This window comes from Scyliorhinus canicula, chromosome 12 (genome assembly GCF_902713615.1).
Source record: "Scyliorhinus canicula chromosome 12, sScyCan1.1, whole genome shotgun sequence".
Taxonomy (NCBI): domain Eukaryota; kingdom Metazoa; phylum Chordata; class Chondrichthyes; order Carcharhiniformes; family Scyliorhinidae; genus Scyliorhinus; species Scyliorhinus canicula.
In genome coordinates, this window is record NC_052157.1 from 98,240,796 (window position 1) to 98,264,312 (window position 23,517).

The window sequence follows — 23,517 nt, forward strand, 5'->3', positions numbered from 1 at the left end:
TCAACTGTTTCACCATAAAGTCTTTGCTCCCAGTCTACCTTAGATCATAGCAAGCTCTTCTCTCATCCCATTGTAATCTTCTTTGTTTAAGCACAAAACAGGAGTGTTTGATTTTCCCTTCTCACCCTCCATCTGCATTTTAAATTCCACCATATTATGATCGCTCCTTCCGAGAGGATCCCTAACTATGAGATCATTAATCAATCCTGTCTCATTACACAGGACCAGATCTAGGACCGCTTGTTCCCTCGTAGGTTCCATTGCATAATGTTCTAGGAAACTATACATTGTATAAAATCCTCCTCAAGGCTGCTTTGACCGACCTGGTTAAACCAATCGACATGTAGATTAAAATCTCCCATGATAACTACTGTACCACTTCCACATGCATCAGTTATTTCTTTGTTTATTGCCTGCTCCACTGTAATGGCCTATAGACTGCTCAGACCAGTGACTTTTTCGCCTTACTATTCCAGATTTCCACCCAAATGGATTCAGCCTTATCCTCCATAGCACCAATGTCATCCCTTACTATTGCCCGGATGTCATCCTTAAATAACAGAGCAACACCACTCTGTCCTTCCAAATAGTTTGATACTCTTGGATATTTAACTCCCAGTCATGACCATCCTTTCACCATGTTTCAGTAATGGCCACTAAATCACAGTCATTTACGATGATTTGCGCCATCAACTCATTTATCTTATTCCGAATACTACGAGCATTCAGGTAAAGTACACTTACGTTTGCTTTTATACCATTGTTTTGAATCTTAACACCTGGATCAGTAACCTCTCCTCAGTTATTTTTTCTCTTCACGTTTCTCCTAATTTTCCTTGTCGTTGAACCCATATCTTCATGTAACAACCTGCCACGTCGATTTCCATTTATGTTTTTACTTCCCATTTTTTTGTCCTTTTAGTATTACTGGGCCTATTCACTGAGCTCCGCTCAGTCACTATACCTTGTACTGTCGCCCTTTTTGATTTTTGTCGCCCTTTTTGAATTTTGACTGTGGCTCCTCTGCCTTACACTTTTCCCCCTTACTGCCTTTTGTTTCTGCCATTGTTTTACTACCTTCCGACTTCCTGCATCGTTTCCCATCCCCCTGCCACAATATTTTAAACACTCCCCAACCGTTCTAGCAAATAGTTCCAGTCTTGCCCAGGTGTAACCCGTCCAGTTTGTACAGGTCCCACCTCCCCCAGAACCGGTCCCAACGCCCCAGGAATCTGAAACCCTCCCCCTGACACCATCCCTTCGGCCACATATTCATCCTATACATCCTGTCATTTCTACTCTGACTAGCACGTGGCACCGGTAGTAATCCTGAGATCACTACCTTTGAGGTCCGATTTCTTAACTTCCTTCCTAGCTCCCTGTATTCTGGTTTTAGGACCTCATCCCTTTTTTTACCTATATCGTTTGTACCAATGTGTACCACGACCACTGGCTATTCACCCTCTCCCTCCAGAATGTCCTGTACCTGCTCCGAGACATCCTTGACCAGAGCACCAGGGAGGCAACATACCATCCTGGAGTCTCATTTGCGGCCACAGAAACGCCTGTCTATTCCTCTTACAATTGAATCCCCTATAACTATTGCACTGTCACACTTATCACCCCTCCCCTCTGCAGCAGAACCAACCGTGGTGCCACGAGTTTGGCTGTTGCTGTTTTCCCCTGAGAGGCCATTCCCCTCAACAGTATCCAAAGCGGTAGTATATCTGTTCTGCTGGCGAATGGCCACAGGGATTCCTGCACTACCTGCCTCGCTCTCTTGCTCTGTCTGGTGGTCATCCATTCCCTTCCTGCCTGCGGAGCCTGAGCCTGCAGTGTGACCACCTCTCCATATGTGCTATCCACGATGCTCTCCGACTCATGGATGATCCACAGAGTCTCCAGCCGCTGCTCCAGCTCTGAAACTCGAGCTTCCAGGAGCTGTAACTGGATACACTTCCTGCACACATGCTGACCCTTGGGTCTTGTTACTCTTTCCAAGGTGCATCACCTCGCACTTTTCAGGGTTAAATTCCATCTGCCACTGATCTGCCCATCTGACCAACCTGGGAAATCTGGGAGATTCACCGACCCTCTGAAAGAGCATCCCAACCAGGGCCACTCCCCTGCCCTATCCCTGTAACCCCATTTATCCTGCACATCTTTGGACACCGAGGCGCAACTTAGCATGGTCAATCTACCTAACCTGCACAACTTTGGGCTGTCGGAGGAAACCGGAGCACTCTAAGGAAACCCACACAGAATGTGCAAACTTCACACAGACTCCAGAACTTAACCTGGGTCCATGGTGCTGTGCGGCTGCAGTGCTATGGGAGTAAAGGTCAAGATTTATTTTAAACTAGACTCAACACTAACGTTTTTAGGACCATGACTTGCACCAAAAAGTGGAAGTTGAACTTGAACCCCTGGAAGAATTAGGAATTATACAACCTGTGCAGTTTTCAGGATGGGTAGCCCCCAACATCCCTATATTAAAGTCAGACCATTCCATTAGGATATGTGAGGATGACAATCAACCAGGCAGCCTAAATAGATAACTGCCCAACTCCACGAATTGAAGACCCGAAGTGAGGTTGGCGAGGGGCCTCACGCACACCAAACACAACCTGCTTACTTGCAGCTAGAACTGGATGAAGATTCAAGAACAAAGAACAAATAACAATACAGCACAGGAACAGACCCTTCGGCCCTCAAAGCCTGCGGCGACCATGGTATCTGCCTAAACTAAAACCGTATGCACTTACGGAGTCCGTATCTTTGCATTCCCACTTATTCATATATTTGTCTAGATGTCATTTAAATGCCCCTATCGTAACTGCTCCCACCACCTCCCCAGGCAGCGCTTTCCATATATTTACCACCCTCTGTGTAAAAAAACATACTTCGCACATCTGTTCTAAACCTTTCCCAACGTTCTTTAGACTTATGTCCGCTAGTACTTGACTCTCCTACCCTAGGAAAGAGCATCTGACTATCCACTCTGTCCATGCCACTCATAATCTTGAAGACCTCTATCAGATCACCTCTCCACCTCCATCGTTTCAGTGAGAACAGACCAAGTTTATCTAACCTCTCCTCATAGCTAAAAGGTTTCCTGAAAGTTTGTGACGATTAACATGCATAAAGGCCTGTTTCACCCTTTGGCATTTACTCAGTCTACGCGATATTCCAGCACACAATGGAAAATCTGCTCCAGGGCTTCCTGAAGGTTGTGATTTACCCAGATAACACTCTAGTAACAGAAACTTCACACGAGTGGCAAGCTTAGAAGAGGTTTTGAGAAAATTCAGAGATGTGGAAATTGTCGTGTTAAGCACACTGAGATAACATGGGCTGCAACTGGATGCAGCTTTAACTGAAAGAGACTCCAGACCTTGAAGTTAGTTCAATCTGATTTATTGAACCTGTCACAGTTAGCACAGTTCTCTGTGTGTTCGACTCTCTGCTAACCTAAGTGTGATTACTCTGCGTGACTGAACCAGACTAGCTCTTAGCCACGTGCTGGAGGTGTTCTGTGACATATACACCCGACTCACTCTGTAGATGTCCTCAGTGGAAAGAGGCCGAGTGTGAGTGTCTCGTGCCTTTTATCATGGGAAACCACCCCCAAGTGTTCTGCCTGCTGATTGGTTATGTCCTGTGCTCTGTGTTCATTAGCTGCCTGTCTGTATCTCATTATCTGCATATCATGACAGAAATCAGACTGAAATGCAAGGCTTGCACTTCCCAAGTTAATGAGATCACTTAGCTTGGGTTCAAAGTGGACTCAAAAAGGTCTACACCCACTTGAACACAAGATGAGAGCCATAAGAGAAGACTCAGCACCTAAGAATATGGCAGAATTAAAGTCCTTCTTTGGGATGGAAGTTTTATTCCCAAACCAGCAATTACTGTGGCACCACTACAAAATTCTCTTGCGAAAACACCAACATTGGCATTGGAAGGAACCACAGGAACAAGCCTTCCAACACGTTAAATAGGTCTAACAATCATCCAGCCACTTGGTTCACTTTGACCAGAGAAAACACATAATTCTGACCTACGATGTATCACCGTATGGGATATGGGCAGTTCTAGCCCATACAATGCATGAAGGCTCAGATAGACGTTCATCTCAAGAATGCTTCCTGATGCTGAGCGTAAATACACCCAAATTGAGAAGGAAAGCCTTGCTGTAATCTGCGGCATCAAGAAATTTCACCAGTCTGTTTTCAGGTGGCTTTCCACGATAATAACGGACCATAAGCCTCTGCTGGAGCTCCTTCGTGAAGATAAGCCGATACCACCAATCGCCTCTGCCAGAATACAATGATGTGCTTTCTTGCCAGCGTCCTCTGATTACATCTTTCAGCATAGGCCAGGTACACAGATTTCGAATGCTGATGTGTTGAGTCGGCTCCCACTTCCAAAGAACCTCGTACCTTCTCCAATAACTTTAGAAATCATCTTACCATCGAACATTTTAGACACCTTGTCAATTGTGTCCAGCCACAAAGAATTGCACAAAACAGAACCCAGTCTTGCCCAAAGTGAAACGCATGATCTTAACTGGGTGGCACAACGACAAATCAGACTAATAAAGATCTCTGTAAGGACAGTTGTGAGGATGGAGTCATACTCTGGCGTTCCCAAGTGGCAGTGCCACCCCACTCCCAGCCCAAGAGCTGTTGTTGCAAGAATTACATAGAATTATGCAGTGCCCAGACAAAAATGAAAATGCTCGCTCGTAGATACATCTGTTGGCTTGGCATAGTTAAGGATATTGAACATGTGCCAGTGTGACCCCTGTTAAACACAGCTGACGCTGCCATCTACAGCTAACCTTCACCCTTGGGAGTGGCCTGGTCACCTATGGATGAGGGAACATGTGGACTTCACTGGTAAGATGTTCATGGTAAGATGTTCCTCGTTTTGGTCGACGCCCATTCAAATTGGTTGGAGGTTCAAGAGATGGGAACAACAACCTTGGCGGCCACAGTAGAGGCTGTGTGGCAGGTGTTGGCTAGGCATGGCCTTCCTGAAGTAACAGTGTCTGACAACGGCACTCCCTCCATTGGCGAGGTCTTTCAGCATTGGTGATCATTTTCCAGCAAGAGTTCCAATGGATTGGGGTGTAGCTAATGTAACCCCACTTTTCAAAAAAGGAAGGAGAAAGAAAATGGGCAATTATAGACCGGTTAGCCTAACATCTGCGGTGTTGGACGGCAACATGGTCATGGACCCTGAGGGAGTGAACAAACGCTTGCTGGAAAATGAGTACCAATGCTGAAAGACCTCGCCAATGAAGGGAGTGCCGTTGTCAGACACTATTACTTTGGGGAGGCCATGCCTAGCCAACACCTGCCACACAGCCTCTACTGTGGCCGCCAAGGTTGTTGTTCCCATCTCTTGAACCTCCAACCAATTTGAATGGGCGTCGACCAAAACGAGGAACATCTTACCATGAACATCTTACCAGTGAAGTCCACATGTTCCCTCATCCATGGGTGACCAGGCCACTCCCAAGGGTGAAGGTTAGCTGTAGGTGGCAGCGTCAGCTGTGTTTAACAGAGGTCACACTGGGACATGTTCAATATCCTTATCTATGCCAAGCCAACAGATGTATCTACGAGCGAGCATTTTCATTTTTGTTTTACGGTAAGTTGTGAGTCAGAGCCCCAGCTGGGAGGGGAAGAGATGAAGCAATTCATGGACCAACTGAGGTTTCCAAAGGTGGAAGAGGATCTGGTGGAGGGACTGTGGGCCCCGGTTGAGTTGGAGGAGATTGTAAAGGGCCTAGGGAACATGCAGTCGGGCAAGGCCCCGGGGCTGGATGGCTATCCTATCGAATTCTACTGGAAATTTTCGGAGCTGGTGTGCCCACTCCTGCTGAGGCCAAAGAGAGAGGGGCCCGCCCCCCCAACAATGTCACAGACTTCGATTTCACCCATCCTCAAACGAGAGAAAGATCCGCTACAGTGTTGATCTTATAGACCGATATTGCTCCTGAATGTAGATGCCAAACTGCTGGCCAAGATCTTGGCTGCTAGAATTGAAGACTGTGTCCCTGGGGTGATAGGAGAGGATCAGACAGGCTTCGTCAAGGGCAGGCAATTGAACTCCAATGTACGGAGGCTCCTTAACATCATCATGATGCCCTCAGAGGGAGGGGAGGCAGAAGTAGTGGCGGCAATGGATGAGTGAAAGCCTTTGACTGGGTGGAATGGGAGTACTTGTGGGAAGCGCTAAGAAGGTTTGGATTCGGTGAGGAGTTCATAGGTTCATAGATCATAGAATTTACAGTGCAGAAGGAGGCCATTCGGCCCATCGAGTCTGCACCAGCTCCTGGAAAGAGCACCCTACCAAAGGTCAATACCTCCACCCTATCCCCATAACCCAGTAACTCCACCCAACACTAAGGGCAATTTTGGACACTAAGGGCAATTTATCATGGCCAATCCACCTAACCTGCACATCTTTGGACTGTGGGAGGAAACCGGAGCACCCGGAGGAAACCCACGCACACACAGGGAGGATTGCAGACTCCGCACAGACAGTGACCCAAGCCGGGAATCAAACCTGGGACCCTGGAGCTGTGAAGCAATTGTGCTATCCACAATGCTACCGTGCTGCCCCTGGGAAATGCTTTCAGATACCTTCATCCTCAAAAAACAGGTGGTGACATTTCCGTTGCTACCCCCACGCAGGATACAGGATAGGGTGGTCTCCGGCACCTGAGTAGGGGAGGGGAAGGTGTCGGACATCCACCGGGAACTTCAGAAGGCGGAGGAAGCCCCAGTGGAGGAACTTAAGGGCAAATGGGAGGAGGAGCTAGACAGGGAGCTGGACGTGGGCCTGTGGGCGGATGCCCTAAACAGGGTCAATTCCTCTTCATCATGCACCAGGCGTAGCTTAATCCAGTTTAAGGTGGTCCACCAGGCACACTTGATGGCAACCAGGATGAGCAAGTTCTTTGGGGTTGAGGACAAATGTGCGAGGTGTGCGGGAAGCCCTGCCGATCATGTCCATATGTTCTGGGCATGAGTGGCTCTTAAGGGATTCTGGCAGGGATTTGCGAAGGCAATGTCCAAGATCTTAGGCACGTGGGTGGTGCTGAGTCCAGAGATAGCGATCTTTGGTGTGTCAGATGATCCGGGAGTTCAGGAAGCGAAAGAGGCCAAGCCTTTTAATGTGGAGGGACTCGAAGCCCCCGAGAGTAGAGACCTGGGTTAGTGACATGGCTGGGTTTCTCAGTCTCGAGAAAATAAAGTTTGCCTTTTTCTGTATATATGGTTAACATTTATTTTGTTATGTTAAATGTTGCTAATGGTTATGCAAAAAAATTATATTTTGATAAAAATTTGAATAAAAATAATTTAAAAGAAAAACATGTGCAGTGTGGAAAATGCTAGAATCAATTATTAAGTGTGAAATAACTGCGCATTTGTAAAGTGGGGACAAGACTGTTCCAAGTCAGCACTAAAGGGAAATGATACTCGACAAATCTTCTGGAGTTTTTTTGAGGATGTGACCAGTGGTGGGGACAAGGATGAACCAGTAGATGTTGTGTATCTGGTCTTAGAAAAAGGATTTTGACAAGATCCCACACAAGTGATTTGTGAGCAAAATTAAAGCTCATGGTATTGGGGGAAATGTACTGATGTGGATAGAGACTTGGTTAAGGACATAGTGGAAAATCATGTCTCATGAATTTGATTGAGTTTTTTGAAGGAGTAACCAAGGTAGAGGAGGGCAGTGCAGTCAATGGTGTCTACATGGACTTTAGTGGGGTACGTTGTTGCATCAGGTTAAATTTCATGGGATCCAGGGTGAGGTAGCCAATTGGATACAAAATTGGCTTAACGACAGAAGACAAGGGTGGTTGTAGAGTGTTGTTTTTCAAACTGGAGGCCTGTAACCAGCGGTGTGCGTCAGGGGTCACTGGGTCCACTGTTACTTGTTATTTATATTAATGATTTGGATGAGAATTTAGGAGGCATGGTTATTAAGTTTGCAGATGACACCAAGATTGGAGAAGAAGGTTATCCAGAAATGTTATCTTGATCAATTGAGCCAGTGGGCCGACGAATGGCAGATGGAGTTTAATTTAGATAAATGTGAGGTGATGAACTTTGGTAGATCAAATCGGGGCAGGACCTACTCAGTTAATGGTAAAGAGTTGGGGAGAGTTATAGAAGAAAGAGATCTGGGAGCCCAGATTCATAGCTCCTTGAAAGTGGAGTTACAGGTGGACAGGATGCTTGGTTTCATTGGTTAGAACATTGTGTTAGACGTAATCGATGCTGTGGTATGAAGAGACAAAAGTCCAGCTCCTTTTCATAAACACCTTTATTTCACTTTAACAGACTCTGCACTAAACTCTATCATCACATCACCAGATCCAGAGGCCACCTGAAGCCCTTTACATATCAGTGTCAATCACTGAACACTTAACATAAATGAGACAATCATTGAACACTTAACATAAATGAGACAACTAATTGCAATGTCTCTTAACCCATTACTTAACAGTCTCCCCTTCCTTGGAGAAAAACACAATTAGGTGAAGACAAAATTTCAAAAAACTAAAATTTCAAGAAGCTAAAACACACATGTGATCCCCCCCCTTTTCTTTTGAGTAGAAGAAAAAAAAACATTCACAGAAACAGGCGCTCCTCATTCACAATATCCAAAAGTTTCTGTGAACTAGCCCCTCTTTTCGTAAAACAGTCTGACAGTTGATAGCTACTGTCAACCCATTTAATTTTTGTTATTTCCCCTCTGTCCAACATTAGCTTCAAACTTGCGATGTCTATCCGTAACCTCTTTGCATTGATACTTTGATTTATTGTCAATGTGACAGTCAATAGGTATATTACCCAAATCCCCTAATCCCAAAATTTCTGTCAATATCTGACTTGTATAAAGGCCATATCCACCGCTTCACTGAGCTAAATCGCTGGCTTTTAAAGCAGATCAAGCAGGCCAGCAGCACGGTTCAATTCCCGTACCAGCCTCCACGGACAGGCGCCGGAATGTGGCGACTAGGGCCTTTTCACAGTAACTTCATTGAAGCCTACTCATGACAAGAAGTAATTTTCATTTCATTTAATTTTTCCACTAAGCTTAACGTCTCAGCAGCCAAAGTGCTTTTGACCACTCTCCTTATTTTCTTTGTTTCCCACACAAGAGGGCAACATTTACCATTGTTCCCCAAAAGGAAAATTATAAAACCTCCTGCGCTTGAAACTCCATCACATATATTTGCAAAGGACTTATCACTATAAACCATGAGTTTCAAATGCCTAAGATCACTTAAAACCGGGAACTTCAAAACACACTCCTGCATTTTTAGTTTGGCCAACACTTTATTTGCTCTTATGATGTCTTCCACTTTGGGGTCATTCATTTTTGTACTCAACTCTCAGACATCCTAACCAGTTCAGTTGCCCAATTAAACTTCGCAGTTGCTCTTTTTCTATCTTCAAAACCATTGCGCCTTTTTGTGAAACCCGGCCACGACTAATTGCTATTGGGCTGATGCTTTCCAAATAAGATTGCTGACGTAAAGTTACCCCTAACTTAGTCTGTCCGATGTCCAGACCAATATATTTAAATGCACCGGAAGCCTGACTCCCAACCCTGAATTCTTTTCTCAAACCAGAGATTACAATAGCTTCAAAATCACTAGTCCCACCCCACAAAAAATCATCAACATGCATCATAAAGATGCCAGCAAGATTTCCTTTATAGTGCCAGTAAATCATTGCAGGATCCGCTTTCAACTGGCACCAGCCTAACTTTAACAAGACTGATCTTACCGAAAAGTACCACACTCTAGATGCATCATTTAATCCATATACACATTTGTTCAACTTCCAGAGTACCCCTTCTGTGTTAGCTGCTTCTTTAGGAGGACGGAGAAAAATGTCTCTCTGGAGCTGATGCCCCTGCAAAAAGGCAGCTTTTATTTCTATAGATTTGCATTCCCATGCCTTTGTGGCTAATAGAGCCAAGAAGATTTTTAAAATAACCTTTCCTGCTGTAGGTGAATCTACCCTTAAGTCCTGATCTTCTAAGTTTTCTTCAAATCCCCTTGCCACAAGCCTGGCCTTTGCCTTACAAGTTCCATCTGGAAGAACTTTTTCTGTACAAATCCATCTATGGGATAGAGCTTTTTTTACATAGAATTTACAGTGCAGGAGGAGGCCATTCAGCCCATCGAGTCTGCAACGGCTCTTGGAAAGAGCACCCCACCCAAGGTCAACACCTCCACCCTATACCCATAACCCTGTAACCCCACCCAACACTAAGGGCAATTTTGGACACTAAGGGCAATTTATCATGGCCAATCCACCTAACCTGCACATCTTTGGACTGTGGGAGGAAACCGGAGCACCTGGAGGAAACCCACGCACACACAGGGAGGATGTGCAGACTCCACACAGACAGTGACCCAAGCCGGAATCGAACCAGGGACCCTGGAGCTGTGAAGCGATTGTGCTGTCCACAATGCTACCGTGCTTCCGGTACTTCCGTGTGTACCCCAAATTCACTCCAACTATGCAATTCTTGTTGTTTAGCATCTCTGATAACTTTTTCATCTAATTTATTTGAAGCCACCAAAATCTAACGTGCATGTGGGCTTCTACTTCTATTAGTATCCGTAGTCTTACTCCTGTTCCGAGATCTTGATAAACTACGTCCCCTCTCCTGCCTGGTGTCTCGTTCTGTACTGCTACTGCTTGATCTTTCTCTTCTGTAGCGGGATGTCCTTTCAATAGTTCTCGACCTTTTCCTGCGAACCTGTTCGCTATCTGATGTACTATCTGAACTGGCACTGCGTTTCTGTGCCCTCCATTTTTGAACTTAGTTTTCCCAATCCATTGTCTTAACTTCCTCCCCTGAATGCTGTACATTCAATCAATGTTTATACTTTCCAGTGGCCTTCCCTGCTCTACTAATAACAGTTGCATCCTTCCATTGACTAGACCCTTCAGGCAAGTATGTCACTTTTGTACCAACCTTTGGCAGTTGCCCTTTCGGAAAAATGGCCTGATCTAATTTATCAGAAGTGTTGTGTTCCTCTACAGAAACCCAGTCTATATCAGTTAACTGGTCCTCATAGTTCTGTAACACATGCGTACCAGATGACACTGGCTCCTCGTCATGTCTGTCTGCTCTGTCTAAATTTGAAAATTTGTAATCGGTACCCATTATCCTTGAGGAATGTACCCTAAAAGTTTGATTACCATGTTGCAAAATAAATGTTTTGTCATCTATGCCTATGATCTTCCCTGGGCCTTTCCATTCATTAGAATTATCTCTCTTTTTGTATACCATGTCTCCTTGCTGAAAAACGGCATCTGATGGCCGTACATTATGTCTTAAAGCTCTGTGAAGTCTTTCAGAGACTTCTGCTTCCAAAAAAGCTTTTCTACTGCTATGTAACGTGTTTAAATGTTCAGCAAAACCTGAGCTAATTGTAGTCCCTTCCCAAGCTGGAGGCTGGTCATCCAAAATGGAGGGAATTTTAGGATTTCTACCAAACACCAACCATCTGCAATGAATTCTTTGCATGTACCGCTCATGCTAAAGCCGAATTTAGTATGCAGTTTGGTCGATCTCCCAAAATTTTCCGAAGCATGTCATCGATAACAGCATGATTCCTTTCGCAGACACCATTACTAAATGGGCTTTCTGCAGCCGTGTTCATAACTCTGATATTCATGTTTTCACACATATTAGCAAATTCTCCCCCATTGTCCGTAAAGAATTTTGCTAGTGGACCCATTCCTGTCCCGATCCATTTTTCCACAATTTGATCCAAAATTACTCTCTTTTCTTTACTTCGTACAATCGTTGATTGACTAAATCTGATTGCTAAATCTACAAAATCAATATATTATTTGCTTTATCCCAGATCTCAAGGTCCATGGCCACAATGTCATTAAAATCCCTGGCCAACGGGGGATCAAGAGGAGGGGATTGGTAGGCTCCCATTGAAGCAGGCAGGGAAGAGTTTTAGGTACCTAGGGGTCCAGGTGGAGGGGAGCTGGGGGGCCCTGCACAAGCTCAACCTCACAAGATTGGTGGAGCAGATGGAGGAGGAGTTTAAGAGATGGGATATGTTACCGCTGTCACTGGCGGGGAGGGTGCAGTCCGTCAAGATGAGGGTGCTCCCGAGGTTTTTGTTCTTGTTCCAGTGCCTCCCCATCCTTATCCCGAAGGCCTTTTTCAGGAAGGTCAACAGCAGTATCACGGGTTTTGTGTGGGCGCATGGGACTCCGAGGGTTCGAAGAGTGTTCCTGGAGCGAAGTAGGGATGGGGGGGGCTGGCGTTGCCCAACCTCTGTGGGTACTACGGGGCGATGGTGCGTAAGTGGGCAATTGACGAGGAGGGGGCAGCGTGGAAGAGGATGGAGGCGCCGTCTTGTGTGGGCACGAGCCTGGAAGCGCTAGTAACGGCGCCGTTGCCGCTCCCTCCAACGAGGTATACCACGAGCCCGGTGGTGACGGCTACCCTCAAAATTTGGGGGCAATGGAGACGGCACAGGGGAGAAATGGGGGGCTCAATGGAGGCCCCGATACGGGGGAACCATCGGTTTGTCCCAGGGAGGATTGATGGCGGAAGTCTGGGCTGGCACAGGGCAGGGGTTAGGAGGTTGAGGGACCTGTTTGTGGAGGGGAGGTTCGCGAGCTTGGGGGAGTTGGAGGGGAAGTTTGGGCTCCCCCCCGGGGAACATGTTTAGGTACATCCAGGTGAGGGCGTTTGCCAGGCAGCAGGTGGAGGGGTTCCCCTTGCTGCGGGGTGTGGAATAGGGTGCTCTCGGGGGTGTGGGTCGGAGGAGGGAGGATCTCGGACATATACCGGGTAATGCAGGAGGTAGACGAGGCCTCGGTGGAGGAACTGAAGGGGAAGTGGGAAGAGAAGCTGGGGGAGGAGATTGAGAAGGGGACGTGGGCGGATGCCCTGGAGAGAGTGAATTCCTCCTCTTCCTGTGCGAGGCTAAGCCTCATACAGTTCAAGGTGCTGCATAGGGCCCACATGACTGGGACGAGGATGAGTAGGTTTTTCGGGGGCGAGGACAGGTGTGCTAGGTGCTCGGGGAGCCCAGCGAACCACGCCCATATGTTTTGGGCGTGCCCAGCGTTGGGGGAGTTTTGGAAGGGGGTAGCAAAGACGGTGTCGAGGGTGGCGGGATCCAGGGTCGAGCCAGGCTGGGGACTCGCAATTTTTGGGGTTGCAGTGGAGCCGGGAGTGCAGGAGGCGATAGAGGCCGGGGTCCTGGCCTTTGCGTCCCTAGTAGCCCGGCGGAGGATCTTGCTCCAATGGAAGGATGCGAGGCCCCCAAGCGTGGAGGCCTGGATCTCGGATATGGCGGGGTTCATTAAATTGGAGCGGGTGAAATTTGGCCTGAGGGGATCAGTACAAGGGTTTTTCAGGCGGTGGCAGTCTTTTCTGGACTTCCTGGCGGAACGGTAGGAAAAGAGGCCGACAGCAGCAGCAACCCGGGGGGTAAGGATAGGGGGGAGGGAGAACTGTGCACATGGGTTTGTGGAGGGTGCTATCTCTCTCTTTTTTGGTTTTTCTCTTTGTTCTTTTTCTCTTGAAGCTGAGGGGGTATTGTTCATGGGGTGTTAATACTTCAGAGTACTTCAGAGTATTATCATCCCCAAACCTGAAACTTGTGGAACTTTCAAATTCCTTAACCTTGTTACGATTTTCAGCATCCAATGAGTCCAGATAACATTTTAACCAGTCAATCCCACACACAGTAGATGTGCAGCCACTGTCCAATACAGCACAGTTGAAAGATTCTGCAACCAACACCCTCATTACCGGCGTAAAACAGCTTGTTAATAGGACAATGCCTTCTTTCTGGTCACTATCTTTTTCCTCTTCTGACTCTTCTGTGTCATGTGTTGCTTCAAATACTCTATTATAACGAGTTGGACAGTTGAAAGCATAATGGTATTGAGAGTCACATCGAAAACATCTATTTATCATGCCCCGTGCACTTCTGGGGTTCATCCTCCTAGTGTAGGTTCTAACTGGGTTTCTGTCTTAATAATTTCCTTGTCTCGATCTCCTTTTATAGTCTTGAGGCCTGTTCGTAGCCATACGATTTCGCCATCCTGTTAGTAGTGTATCTTCCATATTCTGCCTTATAGCAGGCTGACCTATTTGGGTCATCAGAGCCATTGGAATCGAATGTTTCCCCAAATTTTTTTTAAAAAGTTGTTGTCATCTGTTCGAATAAGGTATCGTTATCCGTAAACTGAACTCCTGTCAAAACCAGGAGCCTATCCATGTTGCTCACTCTAGCACAGTCAAGTAATTTAAAGGCCAACACAGACTGGAAATTCCAGCCTGTGCTTCTGCAGCCTTTTGTATAGTCTGCCAAATTCCATTATGTAGTCTTCCATAGATAAATCCTCCATTTTCCGGAACCTATCAAAATCCGACCATGCTTCATACGCACTTAACAAGTCATCTTTTTTATAAATCTTATCAATATAAAGTAATAAAGTCGCCAGACCTTCTTCTGAGTCTAACTCTTCCAATTCCAGCTCAGAAAGCACTTTGTTTCGGATTTTACTGCCATACGGTAAAGAAAGAGCCAAAGAGCCAATGCCATACTTCGCTTTCTCTTTCCTAAAGTAGTCACCTTAGTCCACATAACTACCGCACTTCTCCATTGGTCGTATGATTCCCTTTCAGAAAATAAGGGAGGATAATCATAACCAGCCATCTTCATCCTGGGTTCAGCCCTTGTTTTTCACTTCAGACTCAATATCCACCAATTCCTTCTATTTGGTGAATACTGATGCAAAGTATTCATTTAGTACCTTGCCCATTTCCTCTGGCTCCACACATAGATTCCTTCCCCTGTCCTTCAGTGGGCCAATCCTTTCCCTGGTTACCCTCTTGCTTTTTATGTACGTGTAAAAAGCCTTTGGATTTTCCTTAACCGTATTGTCCAATTACTTTTGGTGACCCATTTAGCCCTCCTGACTCCTTGCTGAAGTTCCTTCCTACTTTCCTTATATTCCACACAGGCTTCGTCTGTTTCCAGCCTTCTAGCCCTGACAAATACCTCCTTTTTCTTTTTGACGAGGCCTACAGTATCTCTCGTTACCTAAGGTTCCCGAAATTTACCATATTTATCCTTCTTCCTCACAGGAACATGCCGGTCCTGAATTCTTTTCAACTAACATTTGAAAGCCTCCCACATGTCAGATGTTGATTTACGCTCAAACATCCGCCCCCAATCTAGGTTCTTCAGTTCCCACCTAATATTGTTATAATTAGCCCTCCCCCAATTTAGCACATTCACCCTAGGACCACTCTTATCCTTGTCCACCAGCACTTTAAAACTTACTGAATTGTGGTCACTGTTCCCGAAATGCTCCCCTACTGAAACTTCTACCACCTGGCTGGGCTCATTCCCCAATTCCAGGTCCAGTACGCCCCTTCCCTAGTTGGACTATCTACATATTGTTTTAAGAAGTCCTCCTGGATGCTCCTTACAAACTCTGCCCCGTCCAAGCACTAAGTGAGTCCCAGTCAATATTGGGGAAGTTAAAAGTCTCCCATCACAACAACCCTGTTGCTTTTACTCCTGTCTACCTATCTGCTCCTCGATCTCCCACTAGCTGTTGGGTGGCCTGTAGTAAACACCCAACCTTGTGACTGCACCCTTCCTATTCCTGATTTCTAACCCATATATAGCCTCACTGTCCTCTGAGGTGTCCTCCCGCAGTACAGCTTGATATTCGCCCTAACCAGTAGCGTAACTCCGCCACCCCTTTTACATCCCCTTCTTATCCCGCCTGAAACATCTAAATCCTGGAATGTTTAGCTGCCAATCCTGTCCTTCCCTCAACCAGGGCTCTGTCATGGCAACATTCCTGCAGAAGGATCATTAAATTTTTTTAAAAAAGGAAAGAAGTAAAACAAAAAAAAAGATTCATTCACCTCAGGAAGGAGCAGTGCTCCGAAAGCTAGTGTTTGAAACAAACATGCTGGACTTTAACCTGGTGTTCTCAGACTTCTTACTCTGCTCACCCCAGTCCAACGCCGGCATCTCCACATCTTACCCGTTATACTTCTTGCATTAAAACATATGCAATTCAGGCCACCAGTCCCGCTGTTTTCAGCAACATCTCACTGTCTGCTCTTCCTCAGAGCGATACTGGCCCTATTCCCTAGTTCTCCCTCAATTTTTTCACCTTCTGACCTATTGCTCCGGTACCCACCCGCCTGCCATACTAGTTTAAACCCTCCCGTGTGACTCAAGCAAACCTCGCGGCCAGGATATGAAAAAATGAAACAAAAATCGCTTATTGTCACGAGTAGGCTTCAAATGAAGTTACTGTGAAAAGCCCCTAGTCGCCACATTCCGGCGCCTGTTCGGGGAGGCTGTTACGGGAATCAAACCGTGCTGCTGGCTTGCCTTGGTCTGCTTTCAAAGCCAGCGATTTAGCCCAGTGAGCTATTTGTGCCTCTATAGTTTAGATGCAACCCGTCCTTCTTAGGACGGTTCGATTCCCGGCTTGGGTCACTGTCTGTGCGGAGTCTGCACAGACGGTTTCCTCCCACAGTCCAAAGATGTGCGAGTTAGGTGGATTGGCCATGCTAAATTGGCCAATTTAGTGACACTAATTTAGTGTCCAAAAAGGTTAAGTAGGGGTTACTGGGATAGGGTAGCGATGTGGACCTGAGAAGGGTGCGCTTTGTAAGGGCCGGTGCCGACTCAATGGGCCGAATGGCCTCCATCTGCACTGTAAATTCTCTGATTCTTATCCACTTTGGTGGCAAAAACAGGAAGGCAGATTATCTGAATGGTGGCAGTTTTGGAGAAGGGGAAGTGCAATGAGACCCAGGTGTCATGGTGGAACAGTCGCTGAAGGACAGCAGGCAGTGAGGAAAGCTAATGGCATGCTGGCCTTCATAGCAAAACGATTTGAGTATAGGAGTAAGGATGTCTTGCTGCAGTTATTCAGGGCCTGGATGAGGCCACACCTTGAGTATTGTGTGCAATTTTAGTCTCCTTGTTTGAGGAAGGACATTCATGCTATTGTGGGTGTCCAGAGAAGGTTCACCAGGCAGATGGCAGGACTGACATATGGTAAAGACTGGATCAGCTGGGCTTGTACTCACTGGAGTTCAGAGGAATGAGAGGGGATCTCATAGAAACATATAAGATCCTGATGAGGCCGGATAGATGCGGGAAGAATGTTCCCGATGTTGGGGTTGTCCAGAACTAGGGGTCACAGCCTAAGAATAAAGGGAAAGCTATTCTGGACTGATTTGAGGAAGAACTTCTTCTCTCAGAGAGTTGTGAACTTGCGGAATTCTCTAGACAGCTGTTTGGGCCAGTTGGTTGCATATATTCAAGAGGGAGCTGGATGTGGTCCTTGCAGCCAAAGGGATCAAGGGGTATGGAGAGAAAGCGGGAGTGGGATACTAAATTTGCACGATCAGCAATGATCATATTGAATGGTGGTGCAGGATCGAAGGACAGAATGGCCTACTCCTGCAACAATTATGTGTGTCTCTATGTCAGAATGAATGGTATTCACTGTACCTGGACAGCCCCCTCAGATTGTTCTGAGTGGGCGACCTGGTTCTTGTCAGGATCTTCACCTCAGCCGTTACCAAGCCGAGTTGTGTCCAAGTTTAGGCTCAGTCTTGTGTGTGTTGGATTTGAATGGCAGGATCGTACGGAAATCCGTTGACCACATGAGAAGCCGGGGGACCACAACCGCACGGTGGCATAGTGGTTAGCACTGTTGCTTCACAGCTATAGGGTCCCAGGTTCGATTGCCAGCTTGGGTCACTGTCAGTGCGGAGTCTGCACGTTCTCCCAGTGTCTGCGTGGGTTTCCTCCGGGTGCTCCGGTTTCCTCCCACAGTCCAAAGATGTGTGGGTTAGGTGGATTGGCCACGCTAAATTTCCCTTAGTGTAAAAAAAAAAGGTTAAGTGAGGGTTACTGGGTTACAGGATAGGGTAGAGACGTGGGATTGAGTAGGGTGCTCTTCGTAAGACTTTGTGCAGACTCGATGGGTCGAATGACCCCCTTCTGCACTGTAAATTCTATGATGTGTTCTCGGAACGGTTGGAGCTGGCAGTCTGCACCAGTGCTTCTACAACAGGAACTGGAACAGAGGGGATTGAGAGGTTTTGAGGAGGCCCATTGATGATCCAGGAACAAGCTTCGTGGATAACCATTTGGAGTTGGTTGACTCTCAGGGACATTATGATGAGAAAGACGATGTTTTACCTGTGATTTGGAGGAGCCGGTTGGGGGATTAAGGCAGTCCACCAGATCCAGGAAATCTCCCAATTGATTAATGCTGTGATGGACTATTTTGGACTTGCTGCCCTTTTGTTTCCTCAGCCTTATATTTTATATAGCTTATTTGTACAGAGGTTATTGAGGGACTTAACGGAGAGGGCTGCGGTAGCACAGCCCCCCGACCAATGAACCTCCGGGGGGGGGGCACGATGGCACAGTGGTTAGCACAGTTGCTTCACAGCGCCAGAGTCCCAGGTTCAATTCCCGGCTTGGGTCAACTGTCTATGTGGAGTCTGCACGCTCTCCCAGTGTCTGCGTGGGTTTCCTCTGGGTGCTCCAGTTTCCTGCCACAGTCCAAAGATGCGCAGGTTAGGTGGATTGGCCATGATAAATTGCCCTCAGTGTCCAAAAAGGATAGGTGGGGTTACTGGGTTATGGGTGTGGCCTTAAGTGGGGTGCTCCTTCCAAGGGCCGGTGCAGACTCGATGGGCCAAATGGCCTCCTTCTGCACTGTAAATTCTATGATTCTATGAGGAAAAGGCGCGGGGCCCAGGCAGTGGGGTTCTGGTCAGAGTGAACCCGGGAATCAGAGTGTTACCACCTGTATAGAGACTGTATCTGTACATAAGTTACTCTCGTTAGTTGCCAATAAATACTTTGTTCTTCATCACTAACATCTACCTGGTATTGCCTCAAGCCACCAAACATTCATATTCTGTTCTCCTTTTCTTAATCAGTTTTGTGGTCTTCCTTTGCTGTATTCTTTCTCCCCGTGTCTGCATGGGTTTTTTCCGGGTGCTACGGTTTCCTCCCATAATCCGAAGATGTGCAGGTTAGGTGGATTGGATATTCTAAATTGTCTCTCAGTGTACAAAAGGTTAAGTCGGGTAAAGGTGGGGGGCCTGAGTGGTATATTCTTTCAGAGGTCAGTGCAGACTCGATGGGCCGAATGGCCATCTTCTACACTGTAGGGATTCTATGATTCTAAAAAGCTCTCAATCCTCCGGGTCACTACCTTCATGGTAACTTTATAAGCCTTTTCTTTTAATCTAATACAAACTTTAACTTCCTTTGTTGACTGTTCTTTTCACTCTGAAGGAATGTATAGGCATTGTATGTTCTTTAAAAGTTCATTGAAGAGTATTCATTACCTCTGCACAGTCACACCTTTTAATATATTTTCCCAATCCACCCCAGCCAATTTATCCCTAAAACCTTCATAATCTCCTCTATTCAGCTTTAACACCCTGGCTTCAAATTGAACTTCCACACTTTCAAACATAATGCAAAATTCTATCAAATTTTCTCACTCCCAAGACTCTCGGCAATGAACACTGTTGGAGTTCACATCAGAAATAACAAAGCATGAAGAAAAATGATGAGGGGCCTTCAACACATCAGATGCACAAGTCTAATGAGATAGAGGATTGCTTTATTATAGTTTAAGATAACTTTAGATATCAAAGCCAATGTGAAATAAAAATGGGACACAAGCAGCTGGGAGTTTTTTTGCATTCCATATCAAGACGCAAAACTGAACCCTATCTACATAGTGGAGACAGTTAAGAATCTCTGGTTGACCACTGTCTGCCTTTAGAGAATAATTAGGTCAAAGTTTCCTTTGGGCCCCCTTTGAAATGTGTGCAAGTGCATTAAATCAAGAGCTGAAATTGGGATGAAAATTCAAGACAGTACTGTGTTGAAAAACTAATTCAAGCTCTTCCACTGAAATCCAGATTTCCTGCTAAATTTAAATCCATAATTTTTATATGACTTGAAAAGTGATCCCAAATTTCTGCAACTCTGAAAATGAAATTAGCGAAGGGCTTACCCGCCAGGGAAAGTACTGATCGTCCATTCTCCCAATGCCAAGACAGCCACGCAGATTCTTGCCCCAGACAAAGAGCTCGCCGCAATCTGGAAGATGAAAACATTACTGATTCGACTGTGAAGCAATTAATTTTGAAAAACTCAAGTTTCTCTTCCTTTTTATTAATTCATGCTTTCAGGAGAAATGAGTGTCGCTGGCCATCATATCTAACTCATTCCTTTTTGTACTCGAGAAGTTGATGTTGAGCTGCCTTCTTGAATGACTGCACTCCATGTAGTGTAGGTACACACACAGTGCTGTTAGGGACAGACTTCCAGGATTTTGGCCAAGTGACAGCGACATATTTCAAGTTGGGACATTGAAAGAGTTGGAGGAACTTACAGATGATCATCCATTTGTGAATCATAGAATCCTACAGTGCAGAAGGCGGCCATTTGGCCCATCGAGACTGTACCGACCCTTGGAAAGAGCACCCTACCTAGGTCCACGCACCCACCCCTCCCCATAACCTAGTAACCTCACCTTTTAGACAGCAAGGGTCAATTTACAGTGCAGAGTTCTCTCAGTACTGTCCCTCTGACAATGCGGTGTTCACTCAAAACTGCCCTCTGCAGAGTACTGATTGGCTGTTCCGGGGAGATTTGCATACGTGCAGTGCGGTCAGCCTAATTTGAAGGTGTACCTGTGCAAGAGACCCGAGGAGTTCGAGTGAAGGCAAGCATCCAGCAGAGGGCAGCAGAGCAGAGTACTGATTGGCTGTTCTGGGGAGATTTGCATACGTGCAGTGCGGTCAGCCTAAATTGAAGGTGTACCTGTGCACGAGACCCGAGGAGCTCGAATGAAGGCAAGCATCCAGCAGAGGGCAGCAGAGCAGAGTACTGATTGGCTGTTCTGGGGAGATTTGCATACGTGCAGTGCGGTCAGCCTAATTTGAAGGTGGTTTGTGGAGGTACTGTTGTCAAGTGACAGTTAAACCCGAAACACTTCCTCAGTGTTTCCCTCCCTACCCCCTCCTCTAACCAAAAAAAAAACAAACACGGTTGTTGGGAAGCGGGAGCAGGGGCCTATCGTGAAGGTGAGCGAGTACCTTTAAATTTGCTTACCTTTCAGCGGGAGCAGCCTCCGGATTTTCGGCGGGAGCAGGGGCCTGTCAGGAAGGTGAGTGAGAGCCTTTAAATTTGCTTACCTTCCAGTGGGAGCGGCCTCCGGATTTTGGGCAGGAGCAAGGGCCTGTCGGGAAGGTGAGTGCCTGTAACAAGTCGGGCGGTTGCTCAACCCGAGACACTACACTTGCAGTGTCCCCCACCCTTCCACCTCCTCTAACCTAAGAGTTTGAGGGAATATCAGGTAAGCTCTTCCTTTCTTTTTCTTTTTTTTTATCTAGAGGGGATGTCAGGGAAGGCACTACAATGCTCCTCCTGCAGAATGTTTGAGGTGAGGGACGCCGTCAGTGTCCCTGCTGATTTCATCTGTGGGAAATGCACCCAACTCCAGCTCCTCAAAAATCGTGTTAGGGAACTGGAGCTGGATGAACTTCGGATCATTCGGGAGGCAGAGGTGTCATAGATAGAAGCTTCAGGGAGGTAGTTACGCCAAAGAATAAAGATAGATGGGTGATGGTGAGAGGGGCTGAGGGTAAGCAGTCAGTACAGGGATCCCCTGTGGTCGTTCCCCTTAGTAACAGGTATACTGTTTGGGGGGGGGGGGGGGGGGGGGGGGGGGGAGAGAGAAAGAGAGACTTACCAGGGGTCAGCCAGGGTACAGGTTTCTGGCACAGAGTCTGTCCCTGTTGCTCAGAGGGGAAGTGGGGAAAGGAGTAGAACATTAGTCATTGGAGACTCCATAGTTAGGGGGATAGATAGGAGATTCTGTTGGAACGAGAGAGACTCGTGGTTGGTTTGTTGCCTCCCAGGTGCCAGGGTCCGCGATGTCTCGGATCGTGTTTTCGGGATCCTTAAGGGGGAGAGGGAGCAGCCCCAAGTCGTGGTCCACATAGGTACCAACGACATAGGTAGGAAAAGGGATAGGGAGGTAAGGCAGGAATTCAGGGAGCTAGGGTGGATACTTAGATCCAGGACAAACAGAGTTATTATCTCTGGGTTGTTACCCGTGCCACGTGCTAGCGAGTCGAGGAATAGGGAGAGAGAGCAGTTGAACACGTGGCTGCAGGGATGGTGCAGGAGGGAGGGTTTCAGATTCCTGAACAATTGGGGCTCATTCTGGGGCAGGTGGGACCTCTACAAACGGGATGGTCTACAACTGGACCAGAGGGGTACTAATATCCTGGGGGGAAGGTTTGCTAATGCTCTTCGGGAGGGTTTAAACTAGTTTAGCAGGGGATTGGGAACCTGAATTGTAGCTTCAGTACACAAGAAGCTGAGAGTAGTGAGGTCATGCGTAAGGTTTCAAAAGTTGCAGGAGTGTACCGGCAGGAAGGAAGGTGGTTTAAAGTGCGTCTACTTCAATGCCAGGAGCATCCGGAATAAGGTGGGTGAGCTTGCAGCATGGGTTAGTACCTGGGCCTTTGATGTTGTGGCCATTTCGGAACATGGATAGAGCAGGGCGAGGTTGTTGCAGGTGCCGGGGTTTAGATATTTCAGTAAGCTCAAGGAAGGTGGTAAGAGAGGGGGAGGGGTGGCATTGTTAGTCAAGGACAGTATTACGATGGCTGAGAGGACATTTGATGAGGACTCGAATACTGAGGTAGTATGGGCTGAGTTAAGAAACAGGAAAGGAGAGGTCACCCCGTTAGGACTTTTCTATAGGCCTCCGAAAAGTTCCAGAGATGTAGAGGAAAGGATTGCAAAGATGATTCTGGATAGGAGCGAAAGTAACAGGGTAGTTGTTATGGGGGACTTTAACTTTCCAAATATTGACTGGAAACACTATAGTTTGAGTACTTTAGATGGGTCCGTTTTTGTCCAATGTGTGCAGGAGGGTTTCCTGATGCAGTATGTAGATAGGCCAACAAGAGGCGAGGCCGTTTTGGATTTGGTACTGGGTAATGAACCAGGACAGGTGTTAGATTTGGAGGTAGGTGAGCATTTTGGTAATAGTGACCACAATTCGATTACGTTTACTTTAGCGATGGAAAGGGATAGGTATAAACCGCAGGGCAAGAGTTGTTGCTGGGGGAAAGGCAATTTTGATGCGATGAGGCAAGACTTAGGATGCATCGGCTGGAGAGGAAAACTGCAGGGGATGGACACAATGGAAATGTGGAGCATGTTCAAGGAACAGCTACTGCTTGTCCTTGATAAGTATGTACCTGTCAGGCAGGGAGGAAGTGGTCGAGCGAGGGAACCATGGGTTACTAAAGCAGTTGAAATACTTGTCAAGAGGAAGGAGGCTTATGTGAAGATGAGACGTGATGGTTCAGTTG

At 46.7% G+C, this 23,517-nt stretch overlaps 1 protein-coding gene across 2 annotated transcripts in view; it reads right to left on the minus strand.

The window, feature by feature from the left end:
* The window catches only part of rcc1l (RCC1 like), a 242,932-nt gene that overhangs the window by 9,571 nt on the left and 209,844 nt on the right, over positions 1-23,517 (minus strand). For both annotated transcript variants that reach the window (XM_038813553.1, XM_038813551.1), the window contains one exon: positions 20,136-20,221. In XM_038813553.1, coding sequence (XP_038669481.1) covers positions 20,136-20,221 — 86 coding nt within the window. The remainder of the gene's footprint in view (positions 1-20,135; positions 20,222-23,517) is intronic.